Genomic DNA, 25864 nt, shown 5'->3' on the forward strand with positions numbered 1-25864 from the left:
CTGCCTCCTAAGAGACCTTTCTCCTGCTCTCCAAGAGGCTTCCAAGGAACAGTCAGTCACCATCATCTTTCAGAGCTGTCAAGATGCTTCAGCAGCTCATCTCCTGGCATGGTTTTCCAGCCCTTGCATGCTCGGCTGTGGCCCTGGCCATGTGTACAGTTTTCCATGCACATCCATACCCCCCACCAAAAGGCTTTATTACCATCAATGACTGCAGTGCCTAATGGAATTGCCTTTTCCTTTGCCTTGCTTTTCCCAAGAGTTATTGCTCCCAAGTGTTTACTTTGCAGCTCTATGGGCCACCAGGGCATGGCTAGGCAGAGCCACCGCCTGGCAGGACAGTAAGGAAAGCTCCTGATCTGCTAGCCCAACACTTGCCACAGCACAAACATTTGGCCACTATCAATGGCATGTTCCCAGCCTGCAGCCTGAGAGGGCAGGGTTACAGCTCAGTACCCAGCTCTTCCCACCCATAAATGGTACATCTGTGCTTCGTAGCACCTGTTTTGTATTTAAAGTGGGGGTGCTAAAGTGCAGGTGAGAGGAAATTACTGGCATTTGGAAGGAATTGGGAAGGAAAATGACTCTGTGACTCAAATCGGGGCAGGTGTGCTCCTTGTAGATGCGACTGGTGGCACTGAGGCACACCAGGAAAGTGGTAAAACCTTGTGAACACAGTGGATGCTGTGCAACTGGAGGTCCTGCTATCCCATACTATTTTGCCCCATGACAGCAGTATATCCACACCTTAGCACATCCTTTTGATTCTAGCTGAAAACATTTTAGTGACACTAAAACCAAGCCCTAGAATCATATTTTCTATTCTGAATAGAAAAAGTTAGTAAATAAAGCTGGCTTCTTATCAATTCCTCATCCCTGAAAGTGCTGTTATACACCACTTGACAGTTTCTGTCCTAGCTAATTTCTAGAATCAGCTCTCTTTTCAGAGAAACCGCTGCCAGAAGAGGACATGACTAAGCAAGAGAGGAAACTCAACTGTAGCAAAATGTGAGTGATACAGAAAATAATCACTGAGTAAACTAGTACTTGTCGGTTCAGCAGGGGAAACAAATCTAGATCATTCTCTGCAGCTTTGGAGAGACCTCACTGGCTCTTGTACAGCTGGCTTGGAGAGGCAAACAGAATACAAAACAGGAGTTTAGGGCTCCAGGGCTGTGCACGGCACCTCGCACTTTCATCTCTTGCACAAGGGGACGTGTCCTTCCGACAAGAGAGCTCTTGTACACATGTTTGTGCTGTGAGAATGCTGTCTATGTTTGGTTTGGAAAAGCTATGCTTGCTTAACAAAACCTGAATTTATCCCTGTAATCCTTCCCTGCATCTCCATGGCCAGATTGGAGCAGCCTGTGGAAAAAATTCCTGTCTATTTTCAGAAATAGATAAAAGCATTCAGATTACAGAGTGCAAATCTCATCTCAAAACGGCTGGAAAAATCCATTCAGCGCCACTGTCACTGACCCTTGCGACCTCTCCAAGTAATGAATTTCAGTTGCCTGTGACTCTCCCCCTTGCTGCCTCCTTCTCCTTCTGCTGCCACTGCCAGAACTGCCCGTGCTCCCAGCATCTGCAAAATGTCAGCCTTGAGTCCCACTGTTTATTCCATGGGGAGCAGGGAGGGAAGTGTTATATAAAAGAGCCGAGTGTGGAAATTATTACTGATGCCACTGCTTGAAACCACTAGTGGGATCTTTTCAGTCCAGCGTCCATGCTCACAAATTTTGGCAGAGCACTTGTGTGCCAAGGAAGAACTGCTCTTTACCACAAGGCAAAAGTGCCAGGAATCTGCCTCATTGCTCACACTTGTCCCAGGGCTCTGCTCTCTGCTGTGCCTGGAGCTAGGTACAGTGTCATCCCCTCCACTGCCAGGAGATCCCAGAGCAAATGAGCCTTTAGCACCACTTATTAGTTCATGAGATTGAAGATTCCATGCAGGAGATTACTGCTCATTTAGAGGGATTGTGTGATTTAGACAGTCCCTGAGGTTTGATGAATTCCTGCTCATGGTGGATTAGATGCCCTGTTAGCAAGCAAAATATTAAAGACAATGGCAGCGAGCTTACATCTCACTCATATTTTGCTTATGGATTACAGTCTTCATAATTAAAACCAAGGAAGAAGGCACCCAGATGGACTGTGGCTTTTGAAAGATTAACCTTGATGGAATTTCTTTTTTTAATTTAAAACTTTATTTAAAACTTTCTGTGATGTTCAGAGCAGACCTGGGATGCTGATAGTTTTGTGTCTGACTCATCAAATGTCTATCAGGAATCCTGTGGTCCTCCCTTGGGATTCACACAGCTGACAATCACCATGCTTGTGTTCCCTCTGACAAAATCAGGCTGAATCCTGGGAGGTTCTGAACAAACCATTTTCAGAGCTGAGGATGCTTCAGATGTCTCTCCTTCTGTTTCAGGATGGTGAGCAGGACATGAAAATCTAAAAGAGATGTGTGTGGTGAAAAAGAGATGTTGGAGAGATCACAGCTCTGGTTGGCAGCTCTGATGATGAGTACACGGTTTAGAGTGATAATGTGCATGTTGCTCCTATCACTGCTAACCTTCCAGGACCCGGGGGAATCAGCTCACTTCACCAGGAAACTTATAAATATATCCACTTTGCAATAGTGATGAGAGGCTTAGTTGTTACCTATCTAGTGTGGACAGAGAGAAGAACAGAACTGAGTGAAATATATGAAGAAAGGATGAGGTATTTAAATGACTTCCAAACACTTTGAGATCTTGGATTACAAGGCAGCAGCTATGATATAAGCACAAATTCTACATTTAATACATGTGCATGTTCAGAGCTGGATTTATCTGGTGCAGGCACATGAATGTGTATTTGCATGCCCATCCTTTGAAACCCAAACACGGCTCAGGTGAACATGCAAGTGAAGAAAACTGGGCAGCGTGTGTGAACCTATAGATACATGCATTGCACTTGGAGTACATGTTCCAAAACACACTGGAAAGCACAGCACACCTATTACAGTCTGCCTGAAAGTCTAATGCTAAGATCAGAATTTGTTTTATCCCACTGCCTTATTTTTAAAAGGCAAAACAATCTGATTCCTGAGCTCGCTTTGGTGTTTCCCACTATTTTCAACCAGCTGTCAGGTGAAATTTTCAGCAGTTTTAAATGGATGTTGAAAATTTTAGAAATGCTCTAAATGCACCATTTTAAAGAAATGCTAAATGTTTTTTCTTTTAAGATATTATGAACATTTTTTATCATTTCTAACAAAACCAAAAGTCCTTTTGAAAATCATATATCTGAAACAATGGCTGAAACTTCATTATTTCAGATAATGGTGCAAGACAAGAATACCACAGGAAAGGTCATTATTGCCTATAAAGGTTAATGAATTTAATACCTCTTAAAGTAGTCATGAAGGGATACATATTGATTCAAGGTTACTGGATCTATATATAGGGAGTTAATAAACCTGAACTATATATATATATATATATATATATATATATAAATGAAGGTGTTCATTAGAATGTAGAGCCAAATTTCAGGTTATTAGAAATTTGTTTTAATTCTCTTCAGAAGATCTGGAGGTGTTTCTGTTGTGATCATGAGCCTGAGAACTATAACAATGCCTTCTCCAAGGGAAAATCTAACCTGTTAAGAGAAAATAAATGTGGAAATCCAGTAAAAGATTCAACTTTGACCCATTTGGAAGACAAAATAAGCCTGTGATATCCTGTTCGTTCACCAGGGAGTCGTACTTATCATTGAATTGTTACAGCTAGACAGAACACAGGTATTTATATATTCTGTATGATCCAAGTGCTTAAAATTGCTTTCAACTGTTGACTTCACTGGAGATGAATGAAAGACATTAATAGGACCGCTGCGATCCAGCCTCTTCCAGCACTGTGTAATGGCCCCAGGAATATCTCTTGTGTACATCATTCCCATCCATTCCAGGAGTTCCCATGGCATTGTGTAAGCCCCAGCAGAGAGGTCACCACAGCTCCCTCTGCCAAGCTCCCCCACCAGCTGCTGCCAGCTGATGGCTGCTCTGCAGGAAAACAGCTCTACAACACAGGCAGCTCGTGGGGCCACTTGGATGGGTGCCTTCTGGAACAAAAAGAGGAGGGGAGGGAATGGAAAAAAGAAGAGAAAAAAGAAGAGAACTAAAATGAAACACATGAATATGGGTGGGAAAATGAGTTCTGTTCCTCGCTGAAGCTGCCCAGGCAGATTCTCTTACCTGTGTCCTTTTCACACAATGTGTTTGGCCAGCCAAGAGAACATGTTATCCAAACACCAAATAATGCTCTTCACTGCTCCATTAGGACACTGACCAGTCAACGTGGCTTCCCCTGGGCACCATCCCTGTTTGATGGAGGCAGAGATGAGCAAATCTTCTTGGATAAATGCCCATGGACAATTCATGGCACCCCTTTGCTTCTGCTTGGACTATCTCTATCTTTTCCATGTAAGTCTCCTCCTTTACTCCTGACTCCTGCTGTTTCTTGCTCTGCATTCAAAGCTGTGTATTTTTGCAATGAAGGATTTTGTGAAAGGAGAAAACACCTTCCTTTTCTTCCAGGAAAGGTAGGTTTAAAGGATCTCAGAAGGATTATTTTAGGTCTTCTGATTATGTTTCTAGGTTTAGAATGGATGTAATGTATAAATTAATCAGACAAAAGGTTGAAATACACAAAACCTAGAAAATGTCCAAATCCCCCACACGTAGGACTTTCCACATACACCTTCCCAATAATTTCTAACTCCACAGCTCCAGCTCTGAGAGTAATGCTTAGCTTTGAACTTAGCTTTAGCTAAACATGGTGAAGAATCCATCCTAGACCTCACTGAATTGGTAGCCAGCCCATGGGTATTTCAGTAAACTCCAAACAGACTCAGTAAAACAAAGTGGAAGGGGAGAGTAATAGACTCTGTAATTAGAGATCTGTCAGTCTCCTATCATAGACTAAACATGTTAAATCCTCCAGGACTTTCAGACTGAAGATCAGCATTTACAACTTCAACCTCACATCATTCATAAGCAGTTGTAAATGATGGCACCCAGGTGGAAATCCCTCTCGTGGTAAATACTGCCCTGGGCACAACATAGCATGAAGCAGCAGCTTCCAAACAGTCTGAAATTATAAGTTGTGGGCAAAGCAGATTACAGCAACCCAATAGGCAGGAGAGCTGATGTTCCCACCTCCAAATTGGCATGATGCAACCTCCCAGTAAAGCACAACTGAGAAGATAAAACAGTTCTGGAGACCACAGTGATTCCTTTCCAGCCGTCTGAGGCCCAGAGCTTTAAGGACCCTTGTGCTTTGGACACGCTGAAATGAAAACCTGACTTTTATGATAGAGCCTTGGAGGAAGCAGCATCACAGCTGCATGGGAAAGTGGTCTGTCCTTTGCACACCTGGACTGCTTTCATGGCATGCCAAAAAAAGGGCTGGAATAATGTTTCTTCCTCTAACTCTGCCTGTAGGCTCCACAAGGAGGTAGAGGTGTGAGTACACTGCACTCCATCACCAGTTTGTTGACAACTGGAGGACATGAGTTGATGGCACTCTGCTGTCTGAACTCCTGCCTTGCAACTCTGTGCCCCTCTGTGGCCTGATTCACCCTGAGCTGTATCAGTGTGTGTTCTCACCAGGTCCTTGGGTGGCTGTGCAGGAGCTGACAGTTCTTCTGTCCATAGTACCGGCAGCTGGGGTCCTTCTTTGCTCCTTGGGTAGGCCTGCTCCCTGCTCCTGACCCTGGCTGAAGTACTGGAGCCATGGAGCTCTCTTTGGGGCACCTATTCACTAGACAGGAGGAAGGGAGGTGGACCTCTGCCAAGAGATTTGAAAAAGTGGGTTCTTTTGCTCATTATCTGGATATATATTGCCATTGCTGGCTTTGCCTGGCTTTATGACTCTGCTCCCTCTTGCCTAATAAAGATCTGGGAATGCAAGTGAGTGGTGGAAATCCATCTCTTTAAGAGCTCCTGGGGAGGGTATGTTTAGTTTTCTCAGGTTTCTAAGTGGAGATTGGAATTTAGTCCTTTATCAAGAGGGGCCATGGGTATATTAAATCCAAACATTTTTCTCTGCTGTTAACCACCTGGCAGAAAGGTTACACTAATTACATCAGATGTATTTTCTCAAATTTTCCTGCTTCTATTGTAAGTGTGAGGCTTGTGTCAGGGGAACCAGCCTGAGCACTGGAAATGCAACCTGTCTTATTCACAACTCAGTCCCCAGATTAACCAGGAGACAGTGACCCTCATGGGAGGTAAGGTATGGGGACAGAAACAGGCAGGTCATGGGAGAAGAGCATGGCAGAAATGATCCAGTTCTGTCACCACAGAGCGCCAGGTCCATACTCATGGGCAGGGAGTGGACAGGCACTGTGCCAGCAGAAAGTGCACAAGACTATGGTGCTTGGAACTTGGAGCAATGAAAGCAATTTCTGTGCTGTGCAAATGGCTCTTTACCTTTCTCCTAACAATCAGCAGACATTTTTTGGTGTTGCCATTGTGAGAGTGGTGGGAATGGTGATGCAGATGTTGGCTTGGTACAGAGAGGGAGGAATAGAAAGGAACAAGAGGTGGGAGAGAGGCCAAGTTTATGACACTAAAGATGAGCTTTCATACTCCCCAACAAACCTGTGTCCCTCTGGCAAATGCCACAGCATGGAGCCATCATCTCAAGCCCTGCAGTACCACTCACATAAACTGGAGTGTTTGGCCTTTTATCACATTTCCCTGTGTAGTATTTTTGCTAAGGGTGTCTCAAAACTTGGTTACATGGGCCAGGTTTTGGTGGAAACTTAAGGTTCTAGGATTTTCCTGGAAAGCAACAGTGTTAATTTTTATCTCTGTCCAAAACCAAATTGCTCAGAAGTGACAGTGGTGAAAACAGTATTTAGTAGAAAAACATTGTCCTTCTAAAAGACAGCATAAAGAAAAAAAAAAAAAGTCACAGTTATAAAAGTAGAGGAGTAAAATATGATTTGACTGGGTTCTTTTAAGTGAGACTCAGGCATTAAAGTGCACAGGGGGCTGAACTTCTTACATTTAGTGACAGATATTCTGACATGCTCCCACCAGATGCTTCTGTAGATTGGAAATGAGCAACAGGGAAGAAATATGGTAGGTTTTTTTCAAGATGCAACAAGATGTTGTACTTCCTGGCCACATGTAAAATGAATTTACAACGGAAACATGCCAGAAATGCCTGAGGGTAACACTAGCCATAGCAGAATGCTGAGTCTTTCTTTTTTTTCTTTTTCTCCAGCTTTGAATAATGGTTCTGAATGTCATTTTTCTTAAAACAACCCCAGCATGGGTGACTGGTGAGTGAGATCAAGGTTCCATGTTTCATAGGGCACATCAGGAAAAAGTTATTGTGCAATCTGATCTCAACTGCACATACGTCCTCTGTCACACACACTGAGATAACTCTCAAGGTTATTTATTGCAACAGGCCCCTAAGGCGATGACATTGTGAAATTAATATTATTACTATGAATAATTGCGTAATTTTCTCTGACTCTAGTTATTCTTGTTTTCTGCTAATACATGCATGTCAATGCTGTTCATTGCTGGAGTGACTGGAAACATTTCACATGGTTTGAGAACAGTTTTAACATTTTCCAAGCAAAGGGGAAAAATGCTCTTTGACACTTTTTGGCCAGGTTTGCAAAATATTTAAGCACAGGGCTAGCAGGTCTCTGTCAAGGTCACTGTAACCTTAAAACACTCCCCCTGATTCATTAGGTTTTCGATTACACTGAAGTGAGTGGAGCTGACTCTTAATTCAAAGAGAAAAGAGGGACAGCCAATTTCGTAATGCAGGTACAACAGTAAATTACCCTGCACCAAGCCCTGTGTGCCTCAGAGGGCTGATGGCAGCGCTGAGCTCTGGGTGATGAAGAGCCAGGACCCTGCAGCCAGAGGGGCAGATTCAGGTGCGTGTTACAGCACTGCAAATCTCCCTTTCAAGCACAAGCAGTGCTTTATGCTTCACACAGGGAACAGGAGAAAATAACACTGGGCAGTAAATTGAGAGACCTGGAAGATTTTTATGTCTTAGGGCTCTTTGCGTTAGTGTCAGCTCTTCCACACTGATGCACATATGCTTTCCTAACCACAATGCTATCCAAAGTCTCCATCTTGGTTAACGTTTCATCATTCACACTCCGGGAATTATCATTTCCTCTAGACATGCTGACAAAGCTCATTGTTTATTGCTCACAGCATGTCAGAACTGCTGGTTTTGCTTTGGACTGCAAGATGTTTGGAAAGCCACATGCTTTTTCTGAAGCCGGCTCAGTCCCCTCTGTGCCAGCTTCAACTGCTGCGTTCGCTTTCGCCCAGAATGTCGGATCCTGTCCAGATGAGCCAGAGCAGAGAGAGCGTCAGCTTTAGACTGACCAAACAGCACTGGATTTCATGTAACCATGGCCAAAGTCTTCCTGGCAGCCACTGGTACAGACTTTCCAGCAGAGAGGGCTGGCACTTTGCTACCTTGCTCCCCTCCAGACCCGCAGATAAACCTGCTGCATGAGTGAGCCAGTGAGTGTGATGGGGACACGTGCCTGTTGTGCCATTTCCCAACCCAGGGGAGATTACAGCTCTTCCTGGCAGCAGAATTGCCCATGGAGAGACTATAGCAGGGAAGGAGGCCATGCACCACCCCTTCTGGAAAAGTAAATGGTCTTCAGCCATGGTTCTGTGCTCCACATGTCCCCAGTCAGAAATGGGGGCAACACCTGTCTGCTCACTGACCTGTTACAACACTGCAGTCATGAGCAGTTGCTAAATGGTGCAGAAATGCAGATCATTATTTATTAGTTACTGCATTTCATATGATAGGACACATATTTTTCCCTAAGTCCTGAAAGCTGAACGAACACAGAAAGCACAGGACTGTTCCTACAGATCTGTACAGCATTACCTCTGGCTGCATGGCTGAGCCCTCCTCTCAGTCCAGGAGGGGTGAGAGCTGAGTATTTTGGTGAAAGCTTAATTTCTGTCTTGCAGGAAAAGTCTTGAGCCACATAATCTGACCTCCCCAGCTAAAATCTCTCCTGGAAGATCTGTCTTGCCCACAGCAGTACCACAGGCAGGAGAGGGGACACACAGCACAGGAGCTGCCTGTCCTGGGAGAAGGAGTGCGGCTGCACCCATGAGAAGAGGCAGAGCAGCAGAAATGGACTGCGAGCTGTAAGACCAGCAAAGCAGCAGTCAAAGAGCAGGGGATGTCCTCAGCACACAGCAATTGATAGCCAGGGATGAGCAGGTGACCTCCACATTCCTTATTGCACAAGACAGACGTGCTCAAAGGCACAGAACACAGTCTCTGCAGGATGGAGGTCCCTCTGCATCCAGTGATTGCTCCCGAGGTTGTTACTTCCCCCACAGTAACCCCAAAGGGACTAGTCCAGCCCAGGGAAGCAGTAAGGAGGGCTGGAGAGTCTGTTGTCAGTGGAAAATCAGTAAGTGGTTTGAGTAAGTTTTTGGGAAAGCAGGTAACTCCTAAGGGTCACTGGCACTGATGACAAAGAGAAGCTTTACCACAAAGAGCCCACGCAGACCTGTGTTCCTGGGAGCACTGCCCTTCCTCACCCTTCACCTGCACCTCACTCTGTCTCACTCTGCTGCTTTGGCCTGACAAGCCCTGTAGCTGTGACCTGTCTCTTGGAGCCTGTTATTCCACATCTTATTTACATCGTGCAGGATGTGTCCAGGTGGTTAAACAAAAGACATCTTTCCATTATTGTTGTTGTTTTTACTGTGCCATTGCTATGTCCTTTATAAAAGCTTTGCTTTTCCTGTGAGGAATAATCTCTGGAAACTTGGATAGAATCCTTTGGCTTGCACTAGAAAAGGTAATAAAATCCTGGGAACCAAAATGTTTCTCTGTTTTTTTCACCAAACATCTTTTTCCAGCTTGAAAAAATGCATTTCTTGTTTCTGATTTGTTTCCTGATGTAGGGAAAATTTCTTCCTAACCTGCCAGTTTTCCTCCTGTCCAGCACACCTGGGCATTTGGAAGACTGTGCCCAAGTGCTCAGAGGGCTCCAGAGACCTTTCTCTTGCTCCCCACCACAACTCTGACTCTCCCTACAGTTACAAGGAAGCCACTAATTTCCTCATTGCTCTGGTTTCTCCATCTGCCACCTTGTGATACAATATTTACTTATCTTTTCAAAGCATTTTAAATCTCTGTAGGAATGCATTATAAAAGTGCATTAGTGTTATTACTTTACTCCGTTGTGTAACTTGGAGAAATGGCTTATGTAAGGCCGGCTCCTCTATCCCCTCTCTGACCCCCATCCATTGTCCTGCTGCTCTTGCTGCCTCCTCCCACGACAGCAATAATTAAGCTCTGGTTTCCCAGTACCCTCCTTGGTTCCTACCCAGAGTTTGGGGAGTTGGCATCTAGTTCTCTCTACATCAGTCCAGAGATTGGCAGCTTTGGATTCAAAGGTTCTGCTGCTTCTCTCTCCACACCTCTGTCACCTGCATTAGGGTCACATTCTGGAGCTCAGAGGCTCCAGAATTAGTTGTATGAACTCAGAGCAACCTTTTCTGCATCTAGAAGTACCCTATCAACAATCTTTGACACTTCCTTATAACTGTGACATGAGTTTTATTGGGAGGGCATTTGTAACATCTTAGCCCCATACTCTGTTGGGTTCAGCCTTCACAAACCAAGACAGCAGGACCAGAGGAGCAGTCCATCAATAATAACCTAAAGCAGAATGTATTCAGATGGTGTGGTGAGAGGAATGGAGCTCTTAACGAGAATGACATAGCTGACTCCTGATGTGCTACTGTGTGACCCGATTTTTTTTTCCACATCATTTTTCCTTTTAGTAGGTAAGTGAAATTTTTTTGTTCCTTGTATTTTCTGTCATGCCAAAACACCTATTTTCAGTGAGATAAAAGGTTGTCAAAAAAAGCAGGTACTTGAATTAACAACACTGTGTAGAAGAGCTTTCACTAAAGGGGCAGATGACAGGAATACGAAGGGTGTAAACTAGTCAGACTCCTCCATGCTCTTCTTCCTCTTTCTCTTCCTCCTTTCCTGAAGGATATTGGTCCACATCCTGACTATTTTATGTGAAACAGCTGCCAGGTTTCATGCCAGAGGTGACTGCATTTCAGAGACAAGCAAATGTGCTGCTGTACTACTGCCAGATACTGACCTCATGTGCATTAGGCTTGGCTTTTCAAAGTGCTCCACTGGACTTCGGTGGTGCAGCTCCAGCCTGACCCCAGCATAAAAGAGATCTGAGCCCATTCCACTAATTTTTGGCATTCAAAAACATAAAGTGTGTGTCCTATAACAATGTGTTCATCCACTCTGCTACCCTGCTAACGCCCATCTCACACAGGCTCTCTCTCTCATAGTCAATTATTTGGACAAGAACTGGTGACTAATAGAAGCAATTTGTAGGAAACACGCTGTTCCCAAGTGACTAGCAGCAAATTGCTAATGACTGACATTAGAATGACCATTCTCCAAAGAGGAATAGTTGAAAGCTCACTGTGCACAGCACTGATCACATTTAGCAACAAAACAACCCCTCTTGATTCTGGCATCTGCCATTTATGCTGGCTACTGCTTGCTTCCTTTCCCTGGTACGTCCATAAGACCAATTACACTGAAATTAGGCAACCCCATACTATTTGTTGACATAAACATGAAATGTAATGAAAGGTACACTTCACTACTGTGACCTTATAAACTTGATGGACAAAACATTAAAAATACAAATGCACTATAGGGAGAAACCCTGCATTTTTTAGGAGATGGATCACAGAGCTTAATAGATCATTTCCATCTCTAAAATTTCTGAGTTGTGATGAATGGAATTTCTTAGTATTTGAGGCAAGAGAGGGGCATGTTTAAACAGACTGAAGAGTGGTGCAGTGTAAAATCTTTGCACTATAAAAAAGGCAGCCTTGGTTTTTACTGCCCCTGTGGGGAGTCTCCTGTGAACCAAACAGCAACTAAATCAAATAAACATTTCTGAATCAACTCCATCTTCTCTTCAGCTTTGGAGACTTTAAAAAATCCTGTAATTTATTGAATAGCCTTTTATGGTTGTACCTACAGATGTCTTTTGAATTTGATAGTAAAAACATTTAAACTCATAATGTTTCCCAAATCAGCTAAATCCATTATATCACCTGTGCTAGTTACTATATTTGTAGGGCAGTAAACAGTGGCCTTTATTGTTTGCTGTTCATGGAGCTGTGCATAAGAACGGGCTTAGTCTGTCTCCAGAGATATACACCTACCTTGCAGGCACCAGAAATATTATACCAGCTTAAATCAGTGCAAGCTTTCCATGCTGTCACTGCCTCCCCTGTTTTGATTTGGTGACGGTAATCTCTATTCACTGCTGTGCTGATACCCTTCAAGTCAAGGCCCTTTCTCTACTTCTGCTGTTTCTGGAAGAAAAATTAACAAGTGCAGCTCAGGCATGTTATGAACAGTTAGCAAATTTCCACACCTAGGAAGGTATGTGGGCTCAGATATCTGATTTTCTTTGCAAGCAGATGGAGAGGTGAAAATCCTTAAGCAGGCTTGTCATATCCTTATCTCAAACCCTCCAGAAAAGTAGGCAAATGGAGGTGAGATGGTGAATTATCCAGACATCAAGTAACTTAGCTCTTCTCACAGGCAGTGAAATTTGCTTAGAAAACCCAGGAGAGAAGAAAAACCCAGGTGGATGTGGAGCATGGCAGTTTCAGAAAGTGAGCTACACGAGGGTTGTTGGGGGAGAGCATGGGCATGAGGGCAGAGCCATCCCAAGGTGCCCTTGGAGTAGAGCCAGTATGGACCCTGAGGGTCACATCTGCACTGCTCTCTGGGGCACAGGGCTTTGGGGACCTCCCACCCTGGGCATTTATTGGCCCCTTCTCATCTTTCACTTTCTCTCATGCAATCCTTTCCTCTTCTTCCATTCCTTGAATTTATAATTTAATACCATCTCTGGGGCTAATTTTGCAACTGCTTACATGGTATAGGACCATTAAGAAAGCAATTAACACATTCTGATGAGATTTAGGAAGTGGAAATAGCCACGTAAACAGCAGATCCCTAAGTAGCTTGTGAGTCTTAGTTTGAAAACCATTTGATGCAAGCACAGCCCGGGCCATTGCTCATCAAGAGCTCCTAGAAAGTCTCTTTATTCAAGTGACTGAGGCTTTTCCAAGGAACAGGAGAACATGAGTTATCTTTCTGCTGTTCTTTGGCAGTTATAGAAAGGCGTGACTGGCTGCCTAATGATATTTTCCATACTGTTTATCTTTTCTTCCCTTTGAGTGCCACATGGTCTATCACTCCCTCAGCTCAGATATAGGCCCCAAGGGGACTTAGTCCACAAATAAAACACGGAGCTAAGCAATAGTGATTAAAACCCCAAATGTTTTAGGCATACTGCTCTTGTTAGTAACACGGGTTTAAAATTATTTCCCTCCTTTCTGTGTCTCCTCTTGGAGACTTGTTATGAGCTCCATGATGCCACTTGTCATCCAGCTGAGCTAACACAAGATGAATGGAGGGGTCCTGCTACAAATCATACAGCCAAAAAGTGTTTTGTAAAGCTAACCCCAGCTATAAAGAAAATTCCTTTCTCTTGTGTTCCTATGAAGACCTTAAATTCTTCATACCATCTGTTTCCAGGTCCTGCCAGTGGACAGACAGCAGCTTGTATCATTTTCTGTTTTCCCTTTCTGTTTCTCAGGTGCTAATACAACTTGAAGGACTCAATCATTTTCAATTTCACCCCCTTGCAAAAGGATTTTAATTGTTGTGAGTTTTTTCCCCCCATTGTGGGCAACTTTCTAGTTTTTCAATCTGTTTTCTCACATGAACTTTCCTTATGTGGCCATGCTGCTTTTCAGTCTGTCTGCAAGTCCCTTTCCAAGAGCTTTTGAACCTTCTTGATGAATTTTGCTCAAGTTTGATGGAAGGGCAGAAAGGCAGAATTCTCAGAAACAATCATGCTCTTACAAGATCTGTTAATGCAGACATTATGATAGAGGAGTGAGAACTAAAGTCATGCCCTGACTGAACAAACATTATTGTTTCTCTTGGCAGCTGGCAGTCACTGGCCCACCTGCACCTACTGCTTCTTGCTTTGCAAGGATGCTGTCCATGGAGTGGGAGGGAGACAAAATTACTGCAGTGGGGATGGAGATGGGCTAAGGGGCACAGGGAAGCATGTCTGTTGGGAATCAGGCCTTGCTGCTTCCAGCTCTCCCCACAGGAATTGTTTTGTGGCTAAATTAAATCTATATTGTTTTATTTCAAACACGTGGAAAGCTTGACTTCAGCATCAAATGGCATTATTTTTGTGGACATAAAGCCAGTACCTTAATATTATTTTAACAAAGCCTTCTGAAATGCACATACATTTCCAGTCAGCCGGATTCTTCCTTTTTGCTGAATACTGAACATTCTTTTCTTCCCCTCACTGTTGTCTTTGGCTGTAGAAATTGTACTTTCCACTTTCACAAAAACTGTAGGGGCATTATGAATGCCTGTATTTTTCTTGAGCAGACTTTTTGCTTTCTAACAAAATGCCTACACTAACTCACTTCACACAAGTTCAGCTTTCAGCGTCTGTGTGTAAAGCACAAGGTGCTTATCTACTTTGCCAGTGTAGTTGCAACTGAAAAATAAATTTGCCTTTGTATTTTCTGCTAGAGTGCTATGGTGAATGCTTGAAAAGATGTCATGTCCTTCTTCAGCTGCCTGCATGTCAGTGTGATAGACAAAGAGATTTATCTCCAAATGGTACAAAATTGCTCTGGGATTCTTAAGGAAAACAGGAATACCATTACTCATTACTGTTTGTCTTACCAATTTGTTTTCTTCACAGTTTTAAGTAAAAAACTTTAACCGAAAGTTTATACAGCGAGGTGTTGGCATTGAAAGAAGTGCTGTATAATGTTTCACATTTTCTAATCAAATTACAAACTTTGATTATCATCTCCTGACAGCACTCTCAGCAAGAAAAAAATGTCATTATTCTTACTACTCTGATAGGAAAGTGAGATGATTTATCCAGGGTCACCCTGGAAGTGGCAGAGAGTGGGCTGCAGTAAGATTCTGGTCTACATTTTGGTGCACAGAGTGCCAAAGCTCCTTACTTAGCTACCTGGAAAATCTTTCTCAGTATTTTATTAACCCATTTTGGCCCATGTATTTCTTCCATGCAGAGACCTTCAACCCAAGAGGCAATTAGCCACATGCATTTTTTCTCAGTTTATCAAAAGAACTGTGACTGCCCTTTGGTACGAATACCAAAAGCCACATGTAGACATGACTGCAGTTTCACCCCTCTCACCTTCCTAGACTACAGCAGTATAAAAATCTGGGGACAGCTTTCCATTTAGCATTACAGTGTTGCACCAGGAATTTTTGCAGATATTGCAGATGCCATCACTGCCCTGTTTCTGTTTGAAGTTTTGAAGCTTCCCAGGAGCCTGGCCACAAGTCTATGGCTGACAGCCCACGACACATGTTACCCTTGGGGACATTCTGCTGATGCTATGTCTTTCATGCTAAGTTATTGCTGTTTAAAATTCAGCAGTTTGCCTTGCTCTTGTCCTTATTTTCAGGAGGCAGCAGCAAGGATTCATTTCACCTGGCTTTAACCATATCATCATCCACAGAGACCTCTAGGTGAGCCATTTCAGCTCCGCATGTGCTGAGCTGTTTTAGACAGTTTGGGACAGAATGGGTCACTTTGTGGAGCTGCCTAGAGGAGAGAATCTTGGTGACTAAGTCTGACTAAATGCCTGTTTCCTGGTTAGCACAAGTCAGCTGAGGTGAATCACACAACAAAGAGCCTCCCGACACAAGAGGCAGAGTGCTCCAACACAGAGTTGCCTTCATCTTTTCAGCTAAAGCATTTTGAAGGATTTGGGATGCTATTGTTAATTTTGCATAAGACCCGGTCCACTCTGGGTTTGAGATTGCACAAGGTCTTTGGGAAGCCTGTTCCAGTGCTTGGCTGCTCTAATTTTGAAGAATTCCTTCCTATTAACTAATTAGGATTTCTCCTGCTGCGTTGTGGGATCAGTGCCTCTCATCTGCTTGCTGTGCACCTTGGAGAAGAGTCTGGTAATTTCTCAATTACCTTCCACCAGTTGTAGGCAACAGCTAAGTCCCCCCTTAGCTTCTATTTCTCCAGGCAGAATGAACAAATGAGAGCCCTCAAAAAGCGACAACAGCAGATTTTCCAACATTTTAATGACTTTTAGGAAGAGATTCCCCAAAGGCTCATTCCCTATCTTTTTTTTAATTTTAAATTTAAGTCTTGACCAAATTGATGACTGATTCTCAAGTCCACAAAGGTACTCTCTAAGGCAGCAAATTCTCACTGGATCATTGCAGGTGTATTGGAAGAGACAATGGGATCCCAGAAGGGGAATGGCTATGGGATATATCTCTAAGTGGATATGGGATCAGGTTTTGCCCTGGCATTTGTACTTGGCAGGAGTTTTGCAGAGGAACATGTTCATCTATAGACGTGGAAGTGATGTGGAATCGGAGAGAGAGCCCAGGTTGCTTTGGTCCCCATCCAGCAGCTCTTGTCAGCCGGGCATGGACTCACTTTGGTTTCACACAAACATAAAACTTTATTTAAAACCTCCTGGAGTTTCCCTTGGACTGGGGGTTTCACCACGTTTGTTTACCTTATAAAAACACACATGTGGAAAGAGTATAAAGAGATTAACTCCATCAACAGTGAGCGGTGGCAAAGGCGGTGCAATAAAAACTGAAAATACGGCCCGTTTCGGGGAAAGTTTAGACAAACCATCTCCTCACAGCAGTGGAAAACATGCCACGGTCGTTTTCCACTACTCTCCCACCGCACAGGCTATTTAATGACAAATCCCGCAGCTAAGCAGGAGTACGGTTTTCCCCTTGGCGCAGCGCTGTGGGGCGGGCGAGCCGCCGTCCCTTTGGGCTCACTGCCGAACCGAGCCCGCGCTGCTCCTCCGCGGCGCCGCGCAGGCCCCGGCCCCGTCCCGCGCGGTCCCTTTAAGGGGGCCCGGCCGCGAGCGCTGCCATGGCAACGGCGTGACCGCCGTGACCGGAAGTGAGCGGGGTCAGAGGCCGCGGGAACATGGCGGCGGCCCTGGCGCCCATGGGCGCTGGCGGTGGCGCGGCGGCTCCGTGAGCTCCTCCCGCCGCGGCGCTGCCCCGTCCCAGGTGAGGGAGGGGCGGACGGAGGGGAGGCCGGGCCGCGGTTCTGGCGGTGGCAGCGGAACCGAGGCTCCGCAGCTCCCCTGGCCTCGCCGGGTCATTGTCGCCCACGGGTCTCTCTCTCACCCGCCTCCCGTTTGTCCCCAGGCATGGTCGCCGCGCTGTAGGACGGCCGGGAGCCGCGGCGATGGAGGAGAGCGCTTGAGCTTGTCTGCGGAGGCGTTCCGTGTGTGTGAGACGTGTACGGTACCCGAAACCTCGGTTTCAGTGCTGCTGTTTTTGTTGCACCTGGAGGAATAAATAACCGGAGGCCTGCTGTTATAATCTCATCCTTAGTGTCTTTCCTTTTGGCGAACAAACTGAGTGTCTTATTTGGGCTTGTACATACACAGAAGCCAGTCAGGTTTTTTCCAGCTGTAAATGGGTGGTTTTCCTTGGTTATTGTGTCTGTTGTCACTTTTCCCGTTAGCATTGGCGTGTGTGCTGCCGTCTGGGCTGGATGTGCCCTCTGGCAAAGCTAAACTTTGACCTGAATGGTCTCTTGTGCAGTAAATGTAGGACGAGTGCTGCAACAGGGCTCGTAGCTTTGCACAACCGGGGTGTTCAGCACATAGCTGCGGCTGCAAGAAGCTGCACACTAAAAATAGATGGAGTTAAACTGGGCGTCCAGCTTCACACTGGTGCTTGTGTGTGTTCATTGAAATGCAGTTCTTGGTCTCTGGACTTCTATAATCTCTACTTTTGTTAGTGCGTGGAGTGGGCTACACTAATGGGTAGTGTATTTTACTTACTGATTGAAAGCATAGCCAAATCTCACTTACTTCATAGCAGCTGGGTGTTCCGTCCAAGACACAACCCAGGCTCTGCTTTTGGACCTTTTGGACTTTTCAGTTGTAGATAGCATGGTAGCCTTCTAATGTTTCTCAAGCATGAGCTTATTCCGCTGTAAAAAAGAGATTAATAGATGGTTCCCCCCCCCCCCGTCCTGCTTCTTACTTAACAAATAGGAAACTAGGATTAAAAAAAAGCCAAAATATGTCTTAAATTGAGCACAGAAATCTAAAATGAGTTGGTTGACTTTGCAATCATGTTTTACAGTATTAGCTCATAGTCTGAACGCAGAGCTGCAGTGGAAGCTGTACCTCAGCAAATCAAGGTAGCCTTTAGCAGTGTGAGTTCATAGTTTGGTCAGTGTGTGGGCTGCAGCTGAAAAGTGTGGTCTCACCCCTTTCCATGGCTGCCCATGGATTCTTGTTACTCTCTTTGTAGTGGATTTAGTGGTTGTATGATTTCAGGGACAGTTGATCTAACAGTTTTATGGGGATGGAAGTTATTCCAGTGAGTGTTTGCTCTGATACGAATGAAAGCTGTTTCTCCTTCTGCGCTAATGTAACCCAGCTGTGGGTCAACCATAATGTGAAACTGTACCTCGAGAAACCAAATCTCAGAGTGGTCATTCAGACATTCAGAACTACACCTCAAACTCCTGAAAAGTTTCAGTTTTAAAAAAAGAAAAGTCAGCCATGTGTAGGGAATATGTGGTAAGACTGAACAGAGTATAAGCCTGTGAAGGAACTTTCTCATCTTCCAAGGGTTTTTTCTCCATTCACTGCTTGCCAAAGTGATCCTGTACTGAGGGAAGTCACTTACAAACCTTTATTTAGACCTCAGGGGCTGGTCCACCATGTGTACTCAGTGAGGCAGAATCTTGAAGGGAATATAATTTTGTACCCTACTATGAAAGCTAGACTAAGATTCTGCAGGGAAACCTTGATTCTGGTATGGTCTCAATGAGTTTTGCTTTCATGGCATTGCTTATCTTCCCCATAAAAGCAATCTGGAAGGAAGACTAGAAGTGGAATAAGGTGTCATCTTCACACCCACCTGGGGTTTTAGTGGTGTTAGGATTTGCTCGATCACATAACCCTTTCTCCAGTTGCTCATGTGGGAAACTCATGTGTTTCATCTCTTCCTGCAGTCTCTACTCCTTCAGCAGCTATTTTTAGTAAAGCCAGCTTTTTAATTCTTATGTTCTTAATCTGAACTGCCATAGGTGCAAATCCTCTTGTCCTTCTGCTGGCTTTCTGCCTGATTCTGTCCAAGAGTTTTCCCCATGGAGTTTCCTTCTCTTAATTTTTGTTTGGACAGTCTCCTGTATGCCTTTTCTTCTTTTCTGTTCTGTCACTTGTCCCATCCTTCAGTGTGCTGCTGCCCCTTACTCCTCCCAACTCTGCTTTGCCAAAGCACTTTTTTTTTTTTTTTTTACACTTTGCTGGCTGCTTCTTCCAGCTTCTTGGGATGTGCAGAGTCTTTGTCTCAATTTATCCTTTCTTCCTACCTCATCATTATTTACAAATAATTGTGTTTTCTTCTGTCCTTCTTTCCTTATTTCGTTTTCCTCTTCTCCACTTACAGTCTTGTTCAAGGCTGTCCCTTCCTTGTTCCCTTGTTTCTTCAGGTCCTGGTGCTGGGTACACAGACATGAGGCACTGAGCTTCACAGTCTGGTTCAATGTTTTCTTGGCACTGGCCTGAGGAGAGCTGGCTTGTTTGTGTCGTGCGTGTGGTGCTTGGTCAGCACTTAGGGCTAAGAGAGGGGGAGATGGAACCTTTGGAGAGTTGAATTTTTGGAACAGGTCCCTGCTGACTGTGGGCAAAAGCTCACAGTTTGATTTTACTGTTTGTTGCCTTGGCCTAACAAGTAAATTGCTCCTGAAAGACAGTTCTGCATTGTGAATTGTCCAATTTTTTGCTGTAGCAGGGCACAGTTGGATGTGATAGAGCTCTGATAGCAGAATTCTTCAAACATACCCAAAATGTCTCTTAATTTTCCTATTTTTTTTCTCTTAGCAGAGCTAGTTTACTTGTGAACTTGACCTTATTTTGATACAATAAATTTAATTTACTAATTACATTTGTTTGTGTTAGAGTTCTTGTATGCTTAGGGGTTAAAAACTGTGAGAGTATTTACTTGCCAGTGCAAAATTAGTAGCTTCACTGGGTTCACACACTATCCTTTCATGAGTTTGAGGAAATTAATTTGCCTTTAATCTGATAATAGGCTTAAGGTGGTTTCCCCCTTGAGAACAGAACTGTTTTTTTTCACCTTGCTTTTCCAAGATTTTGCATGTGTGATACTAAAACTCCCCTGATTCTTGAGGAGCTTGTTCCAGGCATCCTTTGGTGTAAAACCTGCTGTTGATCTTATTTTAGGTATCAAGGGAGCAGGTATTATTTTCATTGCAGTGTTTCTGAAAGATATTTCTTAATCTTAGATGCTTTTTCATTGAGCTTACCATGGTTTTATTGTTTTTAAGGCATCCAGCGTCTCTTACTGTTGAGCGAAATTGATCTCTATTTGCTCTTCTCCTTTGATGGCAGCTCCAGAGGTGCCATGAAGGCTAAATGAACACTGCCTCATGAGTCTGTATGAAGCAGTTATGTGGATCACCTCACAGTGCTGGTAGAAAGAGAATTAATTTTTGCTGAAAAGTTTCTCTGGTCCTTTCTAAAATTACTCTTTGAATGATGGTGGTCCTGTGAACTGCTGTGTCCCTAGACATGCTTCTCACAGTTCCTATGTGTTTTTATGTATAAATGATGGATTGTTTTGTACTCCTTTCACCAAGTCAGTGAAACAACAGACTGGGCTGTAGTCAGAAGAGTCAAAAGATAACTGAACACTCAGGCTTTCAAAGGAGACCCAGAAATAGAACACAGCCAAGTCATTAATTTTTCTTCCTAAATCCAAGACAGAAAATAAAAGGCAGTGCAGGTACTGACAAGTACATGCCATCATGATTTTGAAACAAGAATGGAGGTACTTAGAATTTCTTGCAATCCTGCTGATTGCATCAAACTGTTAATGATTGTTGCATATCAAGATTTAACTTACTTTTCAAAGTAACTTGAATTTACAATGGTTTTACATGAAATGGACAAACAGATCTGGGGTGATTGTGTGATTATGTTTAATTTTTGTTTCCTTTTAACTTTTGCGTGGTCAAGTATGATAATGATCCCATGAAGGTATGAGTGTTAATTATGAAGTAACAGAACATATGGCCCTTTGAATCTATTTGAAGACCCTCTCTGGTGTTTAAAGGTAAAAATATTGCTGTCTTGCTACAGGTGAGAGCTTGGGTGAAATGGCTCCTGATGCAGTTTTAAGGGGGATAAAAGGGCTGAGGACCCTCTGTTCAGCTTGAGCAGCTCTTGGAGAGACAGAAGCAACAGAGATTCCAAGCCTTTTTTTTTTCTTCTCCTCAGAGAAAATTCTTGAACTAATTAATTCCACATCACTTGGTAATTCTGCTCTTAGATTTCATTATGGTTACTCCTATCTAGTGTTGGTATTGATGTTTAACATTGATTTCCTCAGTCTTCACAGAAACAGTCTGCATTTGTTCAGATCAAGTATTACCATTGTGTTTGAATTCAGAAGATAATTGCATATCTTGCAAATTACCCAATGGCTGTTTCATCTTGAAACATTTAGAAATCCATTTCAGTTTCTCATAATTATAATGTTTTAGTCAGACAGCAATCTAAACTTAGGACTGCACTTTGGCAGTGATATGCTTGTTTTTCTAAAATGAGCACAGTTTTTGTGGTTAAATTTTCCTTTCATTTAAGTATAGATTTTAATCAGTGTAGGCCAAACTTTTCCAACCATCTTTAAAATTAGCTCAAGCCATATTTTAAAAAGTATGTTCTCCTAATGGGATTTAACTTACATAGAAAAATATATGCAGAAATTAATGTTTTTAAGCTGATTAATGTTTTTGAACTGTTTTTACAATTTGTTTATAGACAGCCTCAAATAGGATGCTAGTAGTCTCTCTGTAATAAATACAGCGTGAAGTGCTTTCAGTGGTATTTCTGAAATTTGAAAGGTAGCTGTTCAGAAAGAAACTGTAAATTCCATTCATCAAGCAGCTAAATTACAACATCAAAACACAGTAAAATGCCTCTGTTTTTCCAGACTTCTCTGCAAGCAGTGTGTGAAGTTTTGGAGATTACTGAGGTTTTCATTGGTTGTCTTGTATGTCCTTGGGCATGGTATAGTTACCATTTTCAGTTGGTGAGTTAAAGCTGTAAACAGATGTATAGCAAGTATAAAGCTCTGGCTAGATGATATTCAGCATTTTATGTATTCCCACACAGAAGTGAGAAGGAATCTGAATTGCATCTATCAGGTGACTATTACAACCTTCTGAGTTGCTGCTAAACATTTGCTTGTTTCAGTTTCTAGAAAAGTGCTAGAAAAACCCTCAAGTAAAAAGACCCCAAAAACTGTTACCAATCTTGTATCACTGTTTAATACCCAAATGGAAGAAAAAAGGTCTTGGCTATTCTGAGAGTTTTCCAGCTGCAGAGTGTTCAGAGATCAAGGGAGTCAATCTGTCAGCAGACTTCTCTTCAGATAGACCATTTCTTCTGATCACAGGTAGAGTGAATTCCTTTCCCTAAGTGTGAGGAGAAATGTAAGAGAATGATGAGTAGTCCTCTGGATTTCCATTTTGTGTTTTTATATGAGATGTGCTGTTAGCTTTGATAAACTAGTGAAAATAATGTAAAAAAAATCTGTCCTAGTTTGGACATGGAATTGTGAGAAAACTCATTTGGGTTTTTTTATTTGCTTTATTTTATTATTCCTTTGCTGGAAGGTCTAGATCCTTCTGGTTTTTGATACCTACAGTAATCAGGCATTTGTTCAGCTAATCAGTTCCATTTGTTTTCAAGATCATGTTTGTGATCAGTTTGAGTATAAAGAGCATTGGTTTTGAAAAAGCAGATAGTACTTTAGCAAGAAAAAAAATAATAAATTTAATAATGACTGGTAAAGCTTTCATTTTTCTTCTAATATTTGCAGCTTGTGCTATTACCTTTAAGAAACTTATGTGATGAAGCACTTTTAATTTTAGTCAATGATTTTTTCCCATAAACTTGACTAACTCTTCCCCAGAATTCTTGTTGTACAGTGGGAATTTCTTAAGCATTCTGTTCACTGAAAAGCATTTACATGTTTTGTCCTCATTGAGAAAAAACTCTTAACTCACCTGGTATGATAAGCCAGGAGACAGTGGTGGCCACATGCTGATTCGTGGAAGACAGAACTTTTCAAAGTAAGCTAAGCTGCAAATAGGCTTTCAAGCTATGGTCAGAACTTTGAGCTTGTTTCTGGTTCTGCTGGGTAAAATTTTGAGATTGTGTATCAGCTGGAGCTGGGGGCAGGTGCTCCAGGAAGTCATTGCTTGGTGCTTGGTTCTTCAACAAAGCCAAGGAAAACTGCAAAAGATTTCTCAAAGAGCAAAACAAGTAAAAAAAAAGTACTTACCTGTTAAGTCTCTGTTTGGACCAGTCAATTTTTAATTCTTTTTTATTTAAATAAACTCTTCACTCATGGAAATCCTCTTTTCTTCAAGAGTCCAACATTTTAGAAAGTGTGAGGTAATGCACTCATGCCAAGTTTAAGAGACAGCCTGTAGTCTGGTGAGGTAAGGCTAATCATTTCCTTTCAGCCTCCTAAACAGACAGAAGCTTTCTTCTGGTCCGCCCTCTTCAGTGTGAAAACATCACTAATCTGTCAATTTACCTAGTGAATTCCTTTAAAAAGAAAACAGTTTTAACAATTTCTTTTAGGCTCTCTTGCCCAGGTTAGGACAAGTAAAAAGGATGGGTTGCCAGTCAGCTATTTATGTGTAATTCATCATCAGCTAGTGGAATTCCCAGTTAATGTCCTGGGAATTGGCATGCATTTCACATTTGGAAAGAGGGTGTTTGGTTTGTTCGAATCTCTCTTAAATAATTACAGACTGTCTAGGAAAATGTAGTGTTCTGGTTATGTTTGATCTTTCTAAACTTTGGTGATAGATTGGTTGAGGAAAGGATTGGTTTTGCTGCATTTTGTGCTGCCTCCATGACATGGATTTTGCACTAGAGTTTCCTTAAAAAAATACTCTTGTCTCAATATGATTTACAATAAATGTTTTGCAGACTCATCTATTTCTAACCATTGGAAGCGACAAAGGGTGTGTCTCTCCCAAAATTATGGTTTTGCTCAGAGAAGTGTGTTCTTTTATTAGGAACATCAGGTTTAAATTTTCTCTTGAATACCAAGTTTGAAATTAAATCCTTACAGTTATCCGCTATTTTGAGTGCTTGCATGGGTCTACCATTCATTGCAGAATGAATACTTCATTAATTTGTCATAAATTATTCTATCTTGAGATGCCAATTGCCACAATTTACTTACATTTTAATAGAAAATTTTAGAAATTATTTTATCTCACAGAATATTTTTACTTAAGTTGCAATAAAGGTAGGCATTGTATGTATTGTATCTCAGTCCTACTATGAAGAAAAAATCTTGGTCTTTTTGGTAAATACTGAGAAGCATTTAGTTTTGCACCTCTCTTGGATGCTGTGTTAGACCTTGAACAGTGTCAACTCCACTAAGCAATAAAAACCCCCACCCTTTAAAACAATGCTTGAATTGAACAGCACATATCATTTAGATTATGACCGTGGGTAAAAAAACTGCATGTTCATCTTGTCTGCCACCTTAATAGTTTTTGAAAGACAAATGCCTGCAAAGTTGTCAAAGGTCAAATAGCTATTTTTTCATGTGTGTTCTAATTACAGCAGGCCATCAAAGGACCTCGAGAGATGACTGACCTGCAAAATTAAGACAATGGCTCTGTAGTTATGGAAGTATGGAAATTAAGTTTAGGCAGAAGCAAATGTGCATGAAGTGGTCACAACAGGGATATTGCTAAAATGGTTATTGATAGCACAGGAGTACATATTCTGTCTAAAGGGAAAAATAGTTGAAATGATGTGGGTTTTGTTGAAGTAATTGTGGTAGGCAGGTCTACTGAAGAGCAAATATGATGTGTTACACAGCACTCCTGTGCAGTAGTTCTCTTTGAAAACATACTAATAGCAATTATTTTTAATTGGAAAGAATCTTATGAAAAGTCTAGAGGATTTAGTAAAGTTTTCTTATTTCAGTCACATGTTAGCTGGATTTTCTGATGGTCTGCCTTTTCTCTGTGCCTTTGCAGCTTGGCAGACTTTCACCCTCCTGAAACAGCACCCGGCCCCTGGAATGGCTGTAGGAAATCCTTCGCCTTTTAAAGGGAGGCTGTAAGTTACTCCCATGTTGTCTGTGACCCCAAGTTCCTTCAGGTCCTTGTTCATTTTACATGTGTCAGTGGCAAATACAGGTGCTAAATACAGCTGTTCTTTCTTTTTTAACCTTATGGAAGGCATCCATAAAAATCTTTTAGGCAAACTGGCACTGCACATATTGCCCAAAGCTTTGTTATCATGGGCTCTGGGCATTCAGCTTGCCTTCAGAACTGAAGGTAGCATTGCTGTGAGCAGAAAGCTAAAATGAGTTTGCATGCTAGAAAGAAAGATTATATTCCCAGTCTCCATGATCTCTCACTGTGTACTGAAGTAGCTGGAAAAAGCATATTTAGGACAGGGTTTTGTGAAGTTTAGAAATACATAATTTTTTCATAAAGTAGGCAGACCTTTAGATTTAGGGAAACTGTCTGGTAGCTTTGGATTTCAGTGCAAGATATTGTCTATGAACACAGTATTAACACAGATGATAATGTTTACTGG

The 25864-nt window shown here is 42.6% G+C and overlaps 2 protein-coding genes across 6 annotated transcripts in view; one reads left to right on the forward strand and one right to left on the reverse strand.

Moving 5' to 3' along the window:
* LOC103821325 (serine/arginine-rich splicing factor 7) overlaps positions 1-25864 on the reverse strand; it is a 1055603-nt gene that overhangs the window by 541620 nt on the left and 488119 nt on the right. The window lies entirely within an intron of this gene.
* Positions 17097-25864, forward strand: part of LCLAT1 (lysocardiolipin acyltransferase 1) — a 112045-nt gene continuing 103277 nt past the window's right edge. For 2 of the 4 annotated variants that reach the window (XM_018921031.3, XM_030236138.2), the window contains exons 1-3: positions 17097-17234; positions 17376-17469; positions 25297-25378. In XM_018921031.3, the coding sequence (XP_018776576.1) occupies positions 25341-25378 (38 nt within the window). In that variant the 5' untranslated portion in view covers positions 17097-17234; positions 17376-17469; positions 25297-25340. Of the gene's footprint in view, positions 17235-17375; positions 17475-25296; positions 25379-25864 lie in introns of all 4 variants that reach the window. The other 2 variants (XM_030236137.2, XM_030236136.2) reach the window with 2 other exon arrangements.

Source organism: Serinus canaria, chromosome 3 (assembly GCF_022539315.1).
Source record: "Serinus canaria isolate serCan28SL12 chromosome 3, serCan2020, whole genome shotgun sequence".
Taxonomy (NCBI): domain Eukaryota; kingdom Metazoa; phylum Chordata; class Aves; order Passeriformes; family Fringillidae; genus Serinus; species Serinus canaria.